The 17,910-nt window shown below is 16.8% G+C and overlaps 4 protein-coding genes across 4 annotated transcripts, besides 28 other annotated features; 2 read left to right on the plus strand and 2 right to left on the minus strand. All coding sequences in view use genetic code 6, as the record gives it.

Annotated features, from left to right (window-relative positions):
• Positions 1–573: 573 nt before the first annotated feature.
• Positions 574–1,193, plus strand: IMG5_116580 (hypothetical protein; the record flags this gene model as incomplete). The annotated part of the gene is made up of 1 exon (XM_004034599.1): positions 574–1,193. A coding segment is annotated over one exon (567 nt), but the record flags the coding sequence as incomplete, so codon positions are not given.
• Positions 1,194–2,404: 1,211 nt separating this feature from the next.
• Positions 2,405–2,438: a microsatellite.
• A 1,676-nt stretch (positions 2,439–4,114) lies between these two features.
• Positions 4,115–4,166: a microsatellite.
• A 16-nt stretch (positions 4,167–4,182) lies between these two features.
• Positions 4,183–7,279, plus strand: IMG5_116590 (v-type ATPase 116kda subunit family protein, putative; the record flags this gene model as incomplete). Its single annotated transcript, XM_004034600.1, has 7 exons — positions 4,183–4,655; positions 4,979–5,196; positions 5,238–5,310; positions 5,352–6,229; positions 6,270–6,748; positions 6,793–7,136; positions 7,180–7,279. 7 exons carry the CDS (start codon positions 4,183–4,185, stop codon positions 7,277–7,279), a joined length of 2,565 nt encoding a protein of 854 aa, XP_004034648.1.
• Positions 4,684–4,730: a microsatellite.
• Positions 7,280–7,370: 91 nt separating the features above from the next.
• Positions 7,371–7,422: a microsatellite.
• Positions 7,423–7,669: 247 nt separating this feature from the next.
• Positions 7,670–9,460, minus strand: IMG5_116600 (nadph dependent diflavin oxidoreductase 1, putative; the record flags this gene model as incomplete). Its single annotated transcript, XM_004034601.1, has 2 exons — positions 7,670–8,886; positions 8,995–9,460. 2 exons carry the CDS (start codon positions 9,458–9,460, stop codon positions 7,670–7,672), a joined length of 1,683 nt encoding a protein of 560 aa, XP_004034649.1.
• Positions 7,814–7,855: a microsatellite.
• Positions 9,461–9,732: 272 nt separating the features above from the next.
• Positions 9,733–9,812: a microsatellite.
• Positions 9,813–9,904: 92 nt separating this feature from the next.
• Positions 9,905–9,953: a microsatellite.
• Positions 9,954–10,164: 211 nt separating this feature from the next.
• Positions 10,165–10,207: a microsatellite.
• Positions 10,208–13,699: 3,492 nt separating this feature from the next.
• Positions 13,700–13,741: a microsatellite.
• Positions 13,742–13,794: 53 nt separating this feature from the next.
• Positions 13,795–13,849: a microsatellite.
• Positions 13,797–13,832: a microsatellite.
• A 1,025-nt stretch (positions 13,850–14,874) lies between the features above and the next one.
• Positions 14,875–14,999: a microsatellite.
• Positions 14,983–15,026: a microsatellite.
• Positions 15,027–15,070: 44 nt separating this feature from the next.
• Positions 15,071–15,104: a microsatellite.
• Positions 15,105–15,130: 26 nt separating this feature from the next.
• Positions 15,131–15,264: a microsatellite.
• Positions 15,135–15,258: a microsatellite.
• Positions 15,194–15,237: a microsatellite.
• Positions 15,239–15,280: a microsatellite.
• Positions 15,281–15,582: 302 nt separating this feature from the next.
• Positions 15,583–15,615: a microsatellite.
• A 42-nt stretch (positions 15,616–15,657) lies between these two features.
• On the minus strand, positions 15,658–16,324 carry IMG5_116610 (hypothetical protein; the record flags this gene model as incomplete). Its single annotated transcript, XM_004034602.1, has 2 exons — positions 15,658–15,984; positions 16,094–16,324. The coding sequence occupies 2 exons, from the start codon at positions 16,322–16,324 to the stop codon at positions 15,658–15,660; spliced, it is 558 nt and encodes a 185-aa protein (XP_004034650.1).
• Positions 15,992–16,065: a microsatellite.
• Positions 15,996–16,073: a microsatellite.
• Positions 16,155–16,223: a microsatellite.
• Positions 16,274–16,306: a microsatellite.
• Positions 16,275–16,308: a microsatellite.
• Positions 16,325–16,666: 342 nt separating the features above from the next.
• Positions 16,667–16,693: a microsatellite.
• Positions 16,694–17,393: 700 nt separating this feature from the next.
• Positions 17,394–17,455: a microsatellite.
• Positions 17,438–17,500: a microsatellite.
• A 229-nt stretch (positions 17,501–17,729) lies between these two features.
• Positions 17,730–17,771: a microsatellite.
• The last annotated feature ends 139 nt before the right edge of the window (positions 17,772–17,910 follow it).

Genomic DNA, 17,910 nt, shown 5'->3' on the forward strand with positions numbered 1-17,910 from the left:
ATTGGCTTAATAAAGAGATAGAATTAGAGAAGTTGATGGACTATAGACTACTATTTTTGCACTTAATAGGCAAACAATAAATGGAAAAAAAAATTATTAACCTTAGTAAGAAACTAATGTGCATTAATAATAAAGTTTATTACCTTAATAGTAAATTTAATCTTCATTTTTAGTTAATGATAAGTCATAATATTCGTAAAATAATAGTGTAATCAGATAATAAAATAAAATATTTTAATGATTTTATTTTAAATTTTATAAATTTTTTGTTATTTCTTTTTTAATTTTTTAAAATAGGTATTAATTTGAATTTATAAATAATAGTTTTTTTTTTTAAATATTTATCATTAACATATTTTTCTTATTAAATTATTTATTTTTTAATAAAATAAATTAAATAAAAAATGGATTAAAATAATTAATTATTTTTACTTTGCTAAAATTTTACTTAACTTTTTGTCGATTTGAAATAAGTCCGTGAATAAAAAAGCGAAATTTTAAGTAAAAACAACGAGTTAGAATAAGAAATACTAAACGAGAAATAAAATATATAAAAAACAAATTAACAAATAAAATAATAACAGTAATAAATAAAAGATGATGTATAAGAAACTGAAAATATAATTTAAATTGCAAAAAAAGAAGAAGATGAGATTGTAATTAAAATAGAAGAAGTTAATAAAAAATTAGAAAATTTTTTATAAGAAGAGTAATTTATAGACTAAAAATTAAAAAATAAACTGAATAATATCTAAAATATGCAGATTGAATATGAATGTTTAGAAGAAGAATTTAATTAATTGTGTTCTTATAAATAATAACTTAATGGAAATTAAGAAAGTTTAGATTAAGAATATAAATAGATGTAATTAAATATAGAAAAAAATAAGCAAAAAGTATCTTAATTATTAAATTAATATGATGAAAATACACTTAATGTTTAAAATTTAACTTATTTAAAAGATCAAACTTAAAAGAGGCTTAAATATATATAAAAAGATCTCCAAAATACTATTAAAAAAAAAGCTAATTTACTTAATAATATTAAATAAAAATAAAAAGAATTAAATTCTAATCAAGGTAATGTAAAAAGAAAATTTAATAGTGATTAAAAAATTAATATTAATAAGCAAAACAATTGAAATATTTTTTAAAGCATTTTCTTTATTTATTAAGTTATAATTTTTGTTTTTTATGTATTAAGAATTAGATTTTTTGAAAATAAACATAATTTATTTAATTTATTGAATTTGCCATTAAAATGTATTTTATGAAATTGAATATTATGTTTTTTTTATTATAAATTTTTTTTTTTTAGATTTTTTGAAAATTCTTATATATAAAATAATTTAATTTTACTTTAAATTTTCGAAAAAAAATTGTTTTAATTTTTTTTTTTTTTTTTAAATATAAACTTTTAAATTTATAAGTAATATAATGTGGCATTTTAGTGAAATATTTCTAAGTATTATTTCACATTTAAATTTGTTTTGTATGAGTAACTTTTTAAAATTTAAAGATATTACTAGGCAGATATTATTTGCAATCTTATACTGTTTCGCTTTTCCACTTCTATATTTGCAGAATTTCTATTACCTGCTTTCTTAATTAACCATATATTTTGTCCATTTAAAATTTCATACAGAATAAAAACCCATAAAAATGAATAGAATAAAACTACGATTATTAAATTTATAGATTTCTTTAAAACAAATATAAAATTTAATTTTTTTATTTAGAAATTCATATAATAATTATTATGTCAACATTAATTTTTTATTAAATTTTTTATAATTAATAAATGTTAGTATACTTATTATTTGCATAGTCATTTTATTCTTTTTTAATAAAGAGTCAAACCTTATAAAAAATAACAATGTAACAATTTGCATTATACATTTTTATCTTATTATAAGGAGCTTTTAATTTAAATTAATTAATAAATAAAATATAAATTTACTATATAGTTTTGTTTTTATTTATAATATAAATACCTTTTTCAATAATTTTTTAAAAAATACTGCATGTTTTTGTTTGTTTGAGTATTTTTTATTATTATGCATTCTTATTTCTAAAAATTTGAAAGAATAAATTTATTTTAAATATTCTTTTTTTTATTAAAAATATAAGTAGTACCTTTTATAATATTTGATAGATTCAAGTTTACAATGAATATTCATTTAAAATATTTTTTTTACGAAAAAATATCTCTAAGCAATTTCATATATATTCATGATAAAAAATAATTTTTATTAATTCCATAATAAAGTTTAGAAAATCTAAAAAATAATAAATAAAAAGAAATAATTTTTAAAAATAATTTAAATTTATAATAAGATAATGAATCTGTTTCCGCAATATAAGGTCTGATTAATAATATTTATAAGATTACAATCCGATTTTAATTATATTGAAAAAAATATTATTTTGAACAAAATCGATTTTCTCAAACTAAAAAAATGGTGAAAATATTTTGATGAAATTTATTAAAATCCAAAGAAATTTATTTGATAATTTAAATTGATGTAATTATGTAAAAACGATTACTAATTTAAAAAATGTTTAATCTTAAAATTATTTATTAAAGAAAATTTATTTTTGATTATTAAAATTTTATTACTAGAAACAAAACTTTTATTAGTAAATAGAATAGTAATGATAATATCCAAATCATTTTTACCTAAGTAATGTATTCAAATTAAAAGTATACAATTTTTTTTTTAAAAAAAAAATTAAAAGTGAATTTATATATTTAAATCATATTTTTATATTTAATTTTATTTATGTATTTGTATTTTACAAAATTTCGAATACAATTAATTTCTTAATAAATATTTTTACATTAATAAATAACTTATATTTAAAAAAAAATCTATTTAATTATTATTATTTTATATTTTATAATAAAATTTAACCGAAAATTATAATATTATTTGATTAATATTAAAATGAAAATTCTATTATTTTTAAAATAAAAAATCGTAATTATTACAAATTTTAATATATTTATGTTTTTAAAAATAATAATGATTTTATTATTACTAAAAAAAAGTATTAACGAAAAAAATAATTAGTTTTTATTAATCATTATTATTATCATAATTTTGTTTGTTTGCTAGAATAAAACTCTGTTATATTAAATATTAAAGTTTGTAAAATTTCTATACGCGTGTCCTTATTAAAATAAAAATGAACTTATATAATTGATATTCATTTTTTATTTATTATAATAAAAGTAAACAATGAAAATTATAGAATTTTCACTACTAAAAATAAAAAAGGTTATTAATATTTTAGTCTTGTTTATATTAATTTCTTTTCCTTAAAAATTTTATACATTAGCGAATCATCTTAACAAAAAAGGTCGACTTTTTGAGTTTCGAAGAAGTAGCTCGGCTATGGCCATTAAAATATTTGGAATCGAATTTTAAATTATATTTTCTTTAACTAAAAACCATTAATATAAAAATTACTTTTTTAATATAAAAAAATTAAAAATACATAATAATATTTTAAATTAAAAATCAAAAATTAAAATATAAATATTCATATTTGATAAAACAAAAATCTCTAAAAATCAAAACTAGAAATTCTTTTTGATGTTGAGTTTCTATTTTATTTTTTTAAAAACAAATTTGAATAAGAAAGTGAGTTTTAATTGAAATTTATATTTAAAAAAAATAATAATAATTTTTTTTAAATAAATTTTTTAAAATATTAAAATTACAAATAAAAATCAATATTTAATCAAATTTTCATAACTATAGAATTTTTAATGAATGACATTTCACAAATTTTTATTTATTAAATTTTGAGGGACATTTCTTACAAAAATTTACTTTTTTTAATTTGATTAGTAAAGTGAGCTATGCGTTTAATTTACAGAATATGGTAATTTATTTATCTTTAACAAAAAAAAAGAGATTTACAAATTTAAATTATAATTTATTTTAGTAAAAATACTTAAAAATAAAATAAATCAGTAAATATTTTATTTTATTTAAAAAATAAATATTATAATACTTGTTTTATAATATTTATAAATAAAAATATAAAAACAAATTTAATTAATTTTTTTTAAATTAAATAGAAAAATACAAATTGTTATAAATAAAAAAGAAAATCAAAGAAAAAAATTAAAATAAAATATAAATAAAAAAATTAAATATTTATAAAAATAAAATGAGTTTGCTCAGAAGTGATTAAATGGGATATTATAATATAGTAATGCCAAGAGAAAGTGCTTGGGAAATTCTAAATGAATTAGGTTAGCTATCAACAGTATAATTTATAGACTAACATCCATCAGAAAGCTTATTTTAACGTGCTTTTTCTAAAGATGTGAAAAGAACAGAAGATATATATGCTTAAATATAAGCAATGGAAATTGAAATGTAAAAATACTAAAAGCGAGTTGTTAAATGTTCAGATATAAAACAATATTTTGATAATTTAAGAGTCTATCTTAATTCAAGAGGAAAAGCAGAACATACATACATAAATGATGTTGAAGAAGAGGTTTCTCTAAAGTATGGACAATTTAATGAATAGTAATTTAATTATGATAGTCTTATTGCAAGATACTAAAGCTTAGTTGAATACAGATCTGTACTTAGAAAATGTAAAGAAATTCTTGGTGATTAAATTTACTTTAGGTATTTTTTTTATATTAACTTTTTGTTGAATATTATTTTATTATTATTACTATTATTTATTGTATATAAATATTAATTAAATCATTTTTTATTTAATTTTTTATTGAAAATTAAAAATGAAATAATTTTTAATTTTAAAAAATATATTATTTTATACTAAAAATAAATTATTTTGATAGCTATATTTTATTATTATTTTTTAAAAAACACAATTAAATTAATTTTTATATTAAATATTAATAAAATTTTATTTATAAACTATAATTTTTAAAATATAACTATTATTTCCATATTTAAACTTTTTATTTATATTTTAAAAAAAGGGCTAAAAACATATCAACAAATCCAACTAATCTACAAGATATAACTAACTAAGCAAGTATCTAATAAAATGAAGAATCATAAGATTTTTAAGATGGAAGTTTAACTTATTTGGCTGGTGCAATAGATGCTTAGGATGTTTTGAGATTTAAGAAAGTGATATTTAGAGCAACTAAAGGAAATAATTGGACTTTTACAAGTGATATTTTACATGAAGCTGGTGATACAAAAATAATGTTGCTAAGTCTGTTTTTATAGTAGTGTATAAGGGTGGATCATTTAATATGATAAGATAAAAATTAAACAGAATATGTGATTCATTCAATGCATCAAAGTAAAAAATTAAAATTAAAAAATAATTTATAATAAAAAAAGGTATTCATTGCCATAAGATGGTAATGGTTACTCAATGAAATTATTAGAAATTGAAAATTATATAACAGATACAAGAAATGTAATTATATTTTTAATTTAACTAAAAAAAATAAAAAAAAAGTTAATAACTATGACTCGTTAAGCAATCAACTCAATTTTAGATGATTGGGTTTTAATGAGACCAGGATGCAATTATTCATATATAGAAGAACTTAGACTATTTGTTCTAAAAGAGAAACTTTTATATCATAACTTTAACTTATTGACATAAAAATATACTATTTTTTCTGGATATTTTTGGTGCCCTAAATAATAGGATTCAGTAATTTATAATGCTTTAGAATAATTAAGAATTAGAAAACCAAATATAGCTGGAGGATAAGTATAAGAAGTAAAAATACCTGAAGATTTAGGACCTCCAACTCATTTTAGAACAAACGATTTTACTGCTCCTTTTTAAGAAATTGTAAATACTTATGGTATTCCAAGATATAGAGAAGTTAATCCTGGACTGTTTTGTGTTAGTATGTTCCCTCTTAAGTTTGGTATTATGTTTGGAGATATAGGTCATGGTGGTGCTCTTTTAGCTTTTGGAGCTTTTTTGATTCATAAAGGTAAAGATTTATTAAGAACTCCTCTTGAAGGATTTTATTCTATTAGATATTTGTTAGCTTTAATGGGTTTCTTTGCATTTTATTGTGGTATTATTTATAATGATTTCCTTTCTTTGCCTATTAATTTATTCGGAACTTGCTATAAAAATGTTGGAGAAGCTGAAACTGAATAAATTGAAGGATGCGTTTATCCAGTTGGATTCGATCCAAAATGGTATATCGCTAATAATGAGTTAAACTTCTTTAATTCTTATAAAATGAAACGTATTTTTTTTTATTATATTTTTTTTTCAATTTTTTTTAGTTGCTGTTACTTTTGGAGTTGCCTAAATGGTGTGGGGTATTTTTTTAAAAGGCGTAAATTGTGTACATTTCGGATTGTGGGTGGATCTTATTTTTGAATAATTACCATAAATGGTATTTATGTTTTCTACATTTGGTATTTTTTTATATTTCTAATTTTTTAAAATAAAAATAAAAGGCTATATGTGTTTTATGTTTATATTTAAATGGACTATTCATTACTAAGAAGGCTATATGGCTCCTTCTATTATTAATTAAATGATAAATCTTCCTTTAAAATTAGGTAAGGTATCTTAAACTGGAGGTTAAGACACTCCTTTATTTCAAAATATTGAATTTTAAGAAAAACTCTAGTATAATTTGTTAATTATTTCTGTTTGTTGTGTTCCTATAATGCTTTTAGTGAAGCCTTTAGTATTTTTGTGCAAGCCTAAAAAAAAAAGCGAAGCAAAATCTTAACAAGAATAATAATTATTAAACGTAATTAATTGTATTTATTTAAAAAAATATATATATATATATAGAAAGAAGATTAAGATGAACATAAACATGTAGAATCTCATGCAGCAGCAGGACATGGACATAGTGATGATTTTGGAGAAATTTTCGTTCATTAAATTATTGAAACTATAGAATTCGTTTTAGGTTCCATTTCTAATACTGCTTCTTATCTCCGTCTTTGGGCTCTTAGTTTAGCACATAGTTAACTTGCGAAAGTCTTCTTTGAAAAAACTATTGGTGGAGGAATTGCCGGAGGAAGCGCTTTATAAGTAATTATTGGATGGTTTATTTTCTTAAATATTAGTATTGCTGTACTTATGTGTATGGACTTGATGGAATGTTTCCTTCATGCTTTACGTTTATAATGGTATTTTATTTTAGAAGTTTTCTATATTATTTTTTATATAAAGGGTTGAATTTTAAAATAAATTTTTTAAAGCTGATGGATATAAATTTATTCCATTTAGTTTTTACTAAGTTTTGTTAGATTCATAAAATGAATAACAATGATTAATTTCTATATTTTATACAAAAAGTTATTATTAATAAATAATATTAATATATTATTTATATAAAAAAATATTATATTCAGACTTATTAATTAATAATAAAAATAAATATTGTATATTTAAAACAAATAAATATTTAATAAATACATTGATATTATCAATTTATCTCTGATGTTGTTTTTTGTTATTACATTTTTTTGTATATTTTTAAACATATTTAAAAAAAAAAAAAAAATTCTTTAAATAAAAAATTATTATAAAATCACCACTTTAAATATCTTAAATTTACCAAAAATAAAAAACAAAATCATTTATGAAAATAAACAAAAATAAATAATTTTATTTATATATAAAAATCACCAAGCTTCTACAATATATTATTTATTTTTTTTCAATTAAGAAATTATATTTTATCCATTATCATTATTTAAATATTTATTTAAAAGTTCACAAAAGCTTTCTTCGACATTTTTTGGCATAAATTTGGCAGTTCCACTTACAAAAATTTTAACTTTATTTATATTTTCTATTATAATTTACCCAAAAATTTTAAAATTTTACACCAAAATATGTTAAACATAAACTTTATCACCCTTTTGATCCCTTGAGAAGGCTGTGAAAAGTTCAATTTTTTTTTCTTATTGCACTTTTTCTAAATATTCTCTATAATAAAATTCTTTTGATTCATATCTACATCCAAAAACAAGGAAAGTTTTATCTTAAAACTCTTTTCTTTCAATTTAATTTTATTCAATTTATTTATCTCTATGTTCAACAAATCCAATAAAAGGTGCAATACCAGTTCCAGGTCCTACCATAATAACAGGAACTGAAATATCATTAATAGGAAATAAAAGTGTACTTTTTTTAAAAAAAGGACTACTTACTAAGGATTTTATTAAAGGAAAATACTACAAGTGCCTTAAATTTGCCTTTTAAAAGGAGTTTAATACTACACAATTCCAATAGTAATACCTACAGAATTTTAATTAGTTAATTAAGTAGAAGAAATGGAAAATTCTCTAAACTTTTAAAGTTAAACACTTTCAAGAATGTATTCCAAAGGCATTTTAACTGTATTAAAATCGAAAAGGATTTCATAAACATTTCTTTTTTCCTTTGCTACATAACTGTAATATTCTTCACTACTTTCATAAAGTTCTTAAAGTTTTTCTTTATGTAATTCATCTTCGGTGCAAAGAGACATTAATTTAAAAAAATAACGACTTGGAGGATGTTGAATAGCTAAGAAATAAGTAAAAAGTTAAAAAACAGTTAAATAAGGAGGAAAGGGTATATTTTTTAAAAATGTTTTGTTTTTCGAATTTTTTTTTATTTTAATGATTTAATGAGGATATATATGCAATAAAGAAAGCAGTTTTAAAGCATTTTCTTCTGTATTAAACGGATAAATCATTAATATATCTCCTGGATTGTATTTAATTTAATTTTTTTCTTATTCTATTTCGAAATCAATACGATAAGTTTAGCGTTAGTAATCAGGATTTGTTAATAATCTCATGTCCTTTATTCTTGAAATTATTGGATTATTATTTAATGACTATGGTGGGGCTTTTATATATTAAAAAATTTCGTTTATTTAATATTCTTAAGGAATTTAATCATTGTTTAAATATTCAATAACATATTAAGGTTCAGGAATAGTGTTTTTTATAATTTCTTTTGAATTTAAATGATTTTTATTAAATATTTTACTTAAATTTTCATATAATTATTAAGTAAATATATCCAATTCATAATCATAACCGAAAGGATGTTAATCATCTCCTAAATGCCTTTCTAAAAATGCTTAAGCACCTAATTATAATAATCGTTGATATAATTTTCTGGCCATCGCATTATATTATATATATTAGCTATCCCCCAATCCAAAAAGAGTAAACTTTACATTTTCTAATGAATCGGAAGGGAGATCTTATATTAATAAAAATTTCCAAAAGTCTATCATACTTGATGGAGGTTCTCCCTAACCTGTAGTTGATACTATAAATATTATGTATTTTTCTTCTGGAAGGTTCTCGATTTAATATTCATCCATTGAATATAATTATGTTTTATAATCTAATATATTCAAATTTCTTTAAAGTTCTTCTGATACATATTTCGCATTTCCTGTTTAGGATGCATAAAGTATTAATAAATCGTATTCTTGTTAATCCATAAAAAAAAAAATATTTGAATATTAAGGTTTTAAATTTATTTTTATATATAATATTTGAGAATAAAAATGTATGTTATATAGAAATTAATATTAATTTGAATATATTACTTCTTGTTATGAATTTATTTATTTTTTCTGGAATTTTCTTTTAATAACTAAAATAAAATACTAAAAAAAAACACTTTAAATTTTTAAGAATTATTTAATTGTTTTTTGTTAATTAAAATATTATAAAAAAAAAATAGATTTTGATATTAAAAAAAAAAAAAAAAATATATATATATAAATATATATGATAATATATATGATATATATATATATATATATATTTATATATATATATATATTTATACTATTTATTATTTACTAATAATTTTAATTTTTTTTTTTATCCAAATATTAATATTATTATAAAAGTCAAACAAATATTCTTATATATTTTTTTTTAATAATAAATACTTAATTTAATATAATTAACTAATTTAATTAAATATTTTTTATTATTTATAATATTTTTATTTTTTTTTTTTTTTTAATCTCATTTATTTTATGTTTAATTTTCTTTTACAACATAATCTTATATTTAGCTAATAGATTTGATTAATTTTTCAGAATCGTTATCAAAGTTAGTTAAAGGTTTAGATTTGGCTACTTCTTAAGCTTATAGTATTCTTTTATTTTATTTAGATAAAAGAATTAAATATTTCTCTTCAATAATTTTAATTTATTCTTTTAAAATATTAATTTCTTTAATTAATTCTTACTTATCAGTGATCAAACGAATTTTATCATCTTGAATTTCAATATTAATTTTTTCAATTTCTTTTAATTATTCTTCAATAAGTTATTCTTTTTCCTCTGTATTTATTTTTATATGCGTTAAAATAAATATTTTTATAAAAAAACAAAAAACCTATTTATTCTTCTACATTTTTATGAATTTAAATAGTGTTTATTTTAGTTTAATTTTTTCTTTAAACTTTTTAAGAGTAATCGTTTTATTCTTCTTTTGGAACTTTTTCTTTAAGTTCCTCTTCCAAGGATTACAGTTCAATTTATTTTTTCTTTAATTGGTTATCATATATTACATTCTCTTTTTCACATTTTAAATAATTATTTTATTAAACATCAATCATGAATTTTAAAACTCTATTTTTTTCGCTTATTTCTTCAATTTCTTTTTCATTTTTTTTTTTTAAATTTAAATATTTATTTATTATTACTTTATAATAAGAAATCATCGTATGTTTTATTTTTAAATGCATATTAATTGTAAGACATAATACAATCTTTAAACGTATCATTTAACTAATCTTATAAAGTCAAGTGATCTTCTTGAGTTTATAAAATTTTTTATTTAGCTTCTTTAATTTATTAATTTTTTTCAATAATTTCTTTTTCCAAAATTTTAATTTCTTTTTTCATAGAAACAGCTGAGAAATTTTAATCAATAAATACTTTTTCAGAAGTTGCACTATCAACAAAAGGATGATTTTAATCATCAAATATTACACCCTTTTTTAGATTCCAAGCATCTATTTATTTTAGCATTTTTCTATTTTCTTTTTCTATATTCCAAACTTTTGCACGTAGATTTGAATTGAATTCTTTTTATTCATTTATTTGATTTTTTGTATAATAAACCTATTTTAATTTTATTATTTTTTCAATTGAAAAAAAAAGTTAATATTACTTCATCCCATAATTTATCTCTTAAATCATCATAATTATCATCTTCAGCTTACAAATGAACAACTAAAGGTGGTGCTATAGATGTTTTAGGTCTTGCTAAATGAAAAATATAATATTTGTTGAAATTATTAATTTTTAATTATTGGATTTATAATTTATTACCTATTGCAGGAAAAACATTATTCTAAGCTGAATAAAAAGGTCTTTATTATCTTTTAGATTAAATGTTTTTGTTTAAATTTGAAATTATTGCTGTTTATGCACGTTACATATTTTCATTTTCTTTTAATTTTTATTGAATAAATCTATCAAAGTTTTACTTTGATAACTCACTGTTACATAAATTATGAGCACTTTGAATAATTCTTTATTGTTATTGTTTGGACAAATTTTAATTTTGTTAAGTCAAATTGTAATCTGTGCTATCGTAAAGCATTTTTTATATAATATAAGTATATTATAATTATTATTATTATTTTATTTTATTTTTAAAAAAAAAGGTTTAAAAAAAGTATTATTAAATATATTTATATATTTAAATCAAAAAATTTTATTATTTAGTTGCATTATGAAATTATTTTTATTTTCAATAATAAAAAAATATTATTATATTTAATATTTTTTCAAAGAAAATATTATTTGTTTATAACTCATTAGAATAAATTTAATCTAAATATTAAATAAGTTTTTTATAAAAATAACAAATTAACATACATTATTATTTATTATTGTAAAGGCATCATAATATATAATTATTTTCAATATATTATAATAAGCAACTTAAAAGCTATTTAATCTCTTAGATTTAGGTTTATTTAATTTTTTATTCTAATTATTAAATAATCTAATCAATAAATTAATTAAATTTAATATTTTTTCCTATGGTTCTATTCTATTCTTAAATATCTTAAATAGTTTATTAAGAATAAATACAAAACTCATTAATTAACTATATATTAGATTTAACATTTTAATAAAATTGTAAGCTTTAAATAGAAAAGTTTTCTTATAAAAAATCAATACTATCATTTAAACTTACTTAAAATTCAATCCAAACTTATAAATTATCTAATGCCTATTTAGAATCTAATTTTTATCTAAAAAATTCCCTAAAAAATTCTTCTTTTTAAGATTAATAATTGTAAACTTATTAAATTAAATGAAGAGGTTCAATAGCTTCTTAAATTTTAATTTTATAAGCATCAAATTGAATTTATAATTTATTTTTTAGTTCAGTTTATAAGAATTATGTATTGGAAAATTCTTATAATAAATTAAGTATATTTTAATAACTATTATTTATTAATTTTACTTAATTTAGATATTCTTAGTCGCTTAGAATATTTTCTTTTTAATATTTTTGAATAAATACTTTTATTTATTCTTATATTAATATATGATTTTGTCTATAATTATTTATAAAATGAAATAAAAAATCTTCTGTTTCAAGTTTTACTTTACATAATAATTGTAATTTCTAACTTAATTTTTAAGAATAATCCTTTTGAAAATTAATTACATCAAATTTATGTTCTACTAAATTTTCAGTTAATTATTATGCTGGTTTCAAATTTTAAAAATCTAAAAACTATTCAAATTATTCTTAAATATTTTAATTATTCATATAATTTCTAGATTCAATTATTATACCTAGCCCTTCCAAATTTGTGAGATGTAAATCTAGACTTTATGCATTTTCTTCAAAATCTAATTTTAATAAAGGTGATAATATATTGCTTTCTTCTGTTAAGTTTAATTCAATTTAAGATTATTTCTTCTTTAATTTTAATAAAAAATTTAATATTTATACACTTATCTAATCTAAAAATGCTCTATTATCAGTTTAATTTATTTATTTATTCTATTATAAAAAATAAAATAACAAAACAAATAATTTTTTTTTATAAAAAAAAAAATACATCGATAAAGTCAAAAAATTAATTTAGTTCTTCCAAAAGTTATTTTGTTTCATTAAAAATTAATTAACACTCTTCTTATATTAAATCAGCTTCTGTTTATAAAATTTCAACAATTTTATCTTATATTTAATACATATCTTCTATAGTTTTCCTTAATTTATTAAAGGTTTATTCAAATAAATTAGTAAAAATCAAAAATTCATTTACATCAAAGTAACTTTATAATTTTCGTTCAAAATCTCTAAGCTCTACAATAATATTATTACTTTTGGTGTATTTTAGTTTTATATCAGATCTTAATTTATTTATTTATTTATTTTCGGCTGGAATTATACTTCTTTTGATTACTTAATTTTGAAAGTTTTTATATTATTTAACTAATGAATTTATTTCCATAATAAAATCTTCTGCTTATTAAACTAATTTATACAAATGAAATTCACTTTATTCTATTTCTTGAATAAAATTAATTATTTATTGGAATACTATTATTTCATTTTTTAACTGTTTTATTTGACTTATTCTTTTAAATCTTTATTTTTCAAAAAGAGCTGAAAATTATTACGTAGTATTGGTATATGAATATAATTCATTATAATTTTTTAATTGTATTAAAAAACTTTAACTTTAATTATTTATTTACTTTAATAATTATTGATTTTATTTAATATTTAAAGGTAATTTTATTTTATTTTATAATTCTTTTACTAATTCGGCAAACCTTTTTTTATATTTTTTATATTTTATTATTTTTTTATTTTTTCAATTTTTTTTATTTATTTTTACTTATCTTGCATCTTTTATATTTCTTTTTCTAACATAAAAAATAAATAAATAATAAGACAAATATTAAAGTTTATTATTTTCAAAGGAATATCTATTTTAAGTAACTCTTCTTTTGTATAAAAAAGCTATCTTTTAAGCTCAAGGTATATAAAAGTGCAACATTTATGAAATATATTATTTTATTTAACAATAAATTAAGATCTTTACTAAAAGCTATTTTTAATCAAAAGTGCTAATTAAGCAGATAAAGAAGGAATTTATGATTCTTCTGCACTTAAGCAATTTTAATAAGCTTCATATATATCCAAAATTAAAGTATCCAAATGATTTGAAAGTTCTTATATATTTTAATCAAAATCGAATGAAAGTAAAAATTATGTATTTTATTATTCAGAAAAAAGGCTTGTATAATGAATAAGATCAAATGAAGCTTTAATTTCGATTTTAGATAAAATTTCGCATATATTTTAAATCAAAATAATACTTTTATTTAATGACTTAACATTTGAAAATGAAATATTTATAAATTCTCTTTTCTTTTGTAGATTTGAATTTGATTCTATTATTTCGATCACTATCCTTACTTCAGAAAATAGTTAAACTAAATCTTTTTGGGCGTTTTATTGTACTTCACGTATTTTTAAATTGTATTCAGTTATCTATTTATCAATTTTTAAAAAGTTAAGATATTTCAAAGCTAAATCCATTAAATTTTTGTTTGACATAAATGGCTAGTCTATAATAATGTCTAAATCTTCTTCTAATATTCGGTATTTATACAAAGTAGGTATTAAATTTATGTATTTGATTTATATGGAAATATCCGATAATGAAGAAGATGGTAAAAATATAAATTATGAATCTATTTATTTTATATAATTATGAATTTTTTAAAGATTATTTATAACAAATTCAGTCATTTATATCTTCTTTTTTAATAATAATTAAATGATTATAAAGTATATATATAATAAAAATAATAGAATAACAATCTATAAAATAATAAAACATGTTACGAAAAATAATAAATAAACAATAAAATTTAATATTATAAAAAACATAATTAAATATATAAATTATAAAATATAAAATGAAAAAAATTATAAATATATACTAAAATCAATAAAATATAAAAAAAAATATAAAACAAATATATGAATAAATATAAATTATAAAATTTTTATATATAAAAAACAAATATCTAAATTATTAAATATAAATATATATATATATATATATATATATATTTTTATTTATTAATTTTCGTTTTAATTAAAATTTAATATATATTATATAATTAATTATTCTTTTATATATAAATATTTATTATATTATTTATTTAATTATAATATATTTATTTAATATATATATTTAATATATCATTATATTTAAATTATATTAATTATTATTTTAAATTTATTAAATTTTTAGTAAATATTTTAAATTATTTTATTATTTTAAATACGAAAAAAAAATTAATTTATAATTATTATTTATATTTAAATTGTAGTTTTTCTAAAAATAAAAAAAATTAATATATAATATTTATTTTACTATTATTCAAATAAGAGAATTGATAATTTTAAATTTCTAATAATTTTACATTTTTTTAATATTTTAAAATAAAAAAAAACTAATTATTCAACATAGAATAAACAATTTGTATAAATAATATATTTTATAATTTAAAAATATATATTATAGATAATCTAAACAAAAAATAATTTAAACTATAAAAAAATTAAACTATATAAAAAAAAAAAATATCAAATTACATAATATATATAAAAAAAAATTTAATCAGTTTTATTATTCGTTTGGTTTAGATCTATTTTTTGTAGTTAATTTTCCTAGTAAAGCTTTATGAATATGAGGAATAACACCACCTCCTGATATAGTAGCTTTGATTAAAATGTCTAATTCTTCATCTCCTCTTATAGCCAATAAAAGATGTCTAGGAGAAATTCTTCTTACTTTGAAATCTTTAGAAGCATTTCCAGCTAGTTCTAAAACTTCAGCAGTAAGATATTCTAATATAGCAGCTGTGTATACAGCAGAAGTAGCACCAACTCTATTTTTAAAACTAACTCTGCTTTTTAAGAATCTATGAATTCTTCCAACTGGAAACTAAAAAATATTATATATATATATATATATATAAATATATATATATATATATATAATATATATATATATATATATTTATATTTATTTATTTCTTATATTAATAATTTACTTAAAGTCCAGCTTTAAAGGATCTTGATTAAGTGTTTTTTTTACTTTTTCCTGAGCCGACCTTTCCTCCTTTTCCTCCTTTTCCTCCTTTTCCTCCTTTTCCTCCTTTACCTCCTTTTCCGCCTTTTCCTTATACCTTTTTTTTTATTTATAAAATTACTATATTAATTATAATATACCATTTTTTTTTTAATTTTTTTTTATTTTATTTTTTAAAATGAATTTATTTCATATAATTTTTAATATATAATAAATATTTATTTATTTATTATTTTTTATAAATATATTTTATTTTGAAAATTAAATATTCACATTTATTATTTATTTTTACTTTACACTTTATTTTACTTTTTATTTAATTTTTTTTTTTTCTTTATTTGTGCATAATTCATTTAAATATTTTTTTGTTATTTAATTTAAAAATTTTAATTTTATTGGATATTTTTTAACACAAATAGATAAAAAATTTTAAATAAGTTCAAAAATTTATTATATATTTTTATATATATTGAATATCAAACATATGTATAACTTTAAAATAAAATAAATATATATTATATTTATATATTTATTAATTATTTTTTTTATATTATTTTTTTTAAAAACGATTTTATAAAAAAAAATATAGAAGAAAAAAACATTATTATTTTTTAGATTAATAATTAATTCTTAAAAATAAATAATAAAAAATATAAGAAAAAATATTATTATTAAATGGCCATCTAATCATTTTTATAAGAAAAATTATAATTAGATGTCTAATACGAAAATGTATTTAAATTAAAAAAATATTTTGATTTAAATAATTTTAAGCTTCTTAAATTCTATTATATTAATTTTTTAATATAAAAAATAAAATAAATAAATAAAAAAATATTATTAAAAATAACATTTTTTTTTTTTAATTAATATAGATGAAATATATTTAAATTAAAATATAATTCAATTAATTTATATAAAATTCAAGAAACTATTTTTTGTATTTTTTTAATTATAACTTTATAATAATTTAAAAAAAAAATATATAAATATATATAATTATTTATCTTCTATATATAAAAATTTTAGAAAATTATTTATAAGTTATTATGAGCAAATTGTTATTAATAATTCATAAATAAAAAAATATTTATATATATAAATTTATAAAAATATTGAAAAGTAATTGTTATGATATCATTATATTAATAATTATAAAAAATCAAATAATATGTTTAATTAATTAAAATAAAAATAAAAAATATCAAAAATAAAAAAATTAAATATATTAAGATATAAATTAAAAGAAATAATAAATAATTAAAAAACAAAATATAAATAACATTAATATAAGAAAAAAAAAAAGTATAAATATATAAATATATATATATCTATATAAATATATATATTTATTTATTTATATAAATATTATTTATCTAAATTTTTTTATCATTTAATAGCATTCATAATTTCTTTAGATAAAAATGCATTTTTTAAAAATGTATATTTTATTATAATATTCATTGGTATCATGTTAAGCATTCCTTTAGTTCTCCATAAAATAATTGTTAACTTTCTTATATATGGAATCCATAAATAAATAAAAATAAAAACTAAAAAAAATATGAAAGTACCAAAATATATAAAATAAGTCTCTTTATATTTTTCCAAATATAGATATGATTATTCCAAATATAGATCATTTAATTCAACCATTGAAGGAATAACGAAATACATTTCTTCTATAATCATTGTAATATCTTCATTATTCATGATATCTATTATACTTTCTAATGATTTTTACATACTATCTATTTCAGTATTATTATCTCTTAATGC

Source organism: Ichthyophthirius multifiliis (genome assembly GCF_000220395.1).
Source record: "Ichthyophthirius multifiliis unplaced genomic scaffold scaff_1120509250946, whole genome shotgun sequence".
NCBI classification, from domain to species: Eukaryota; Ciliophora; class Oligohymenophorea; order Hymenostomatida; genus Ichthyophthirius; species Ichthyophthirius multifiliis.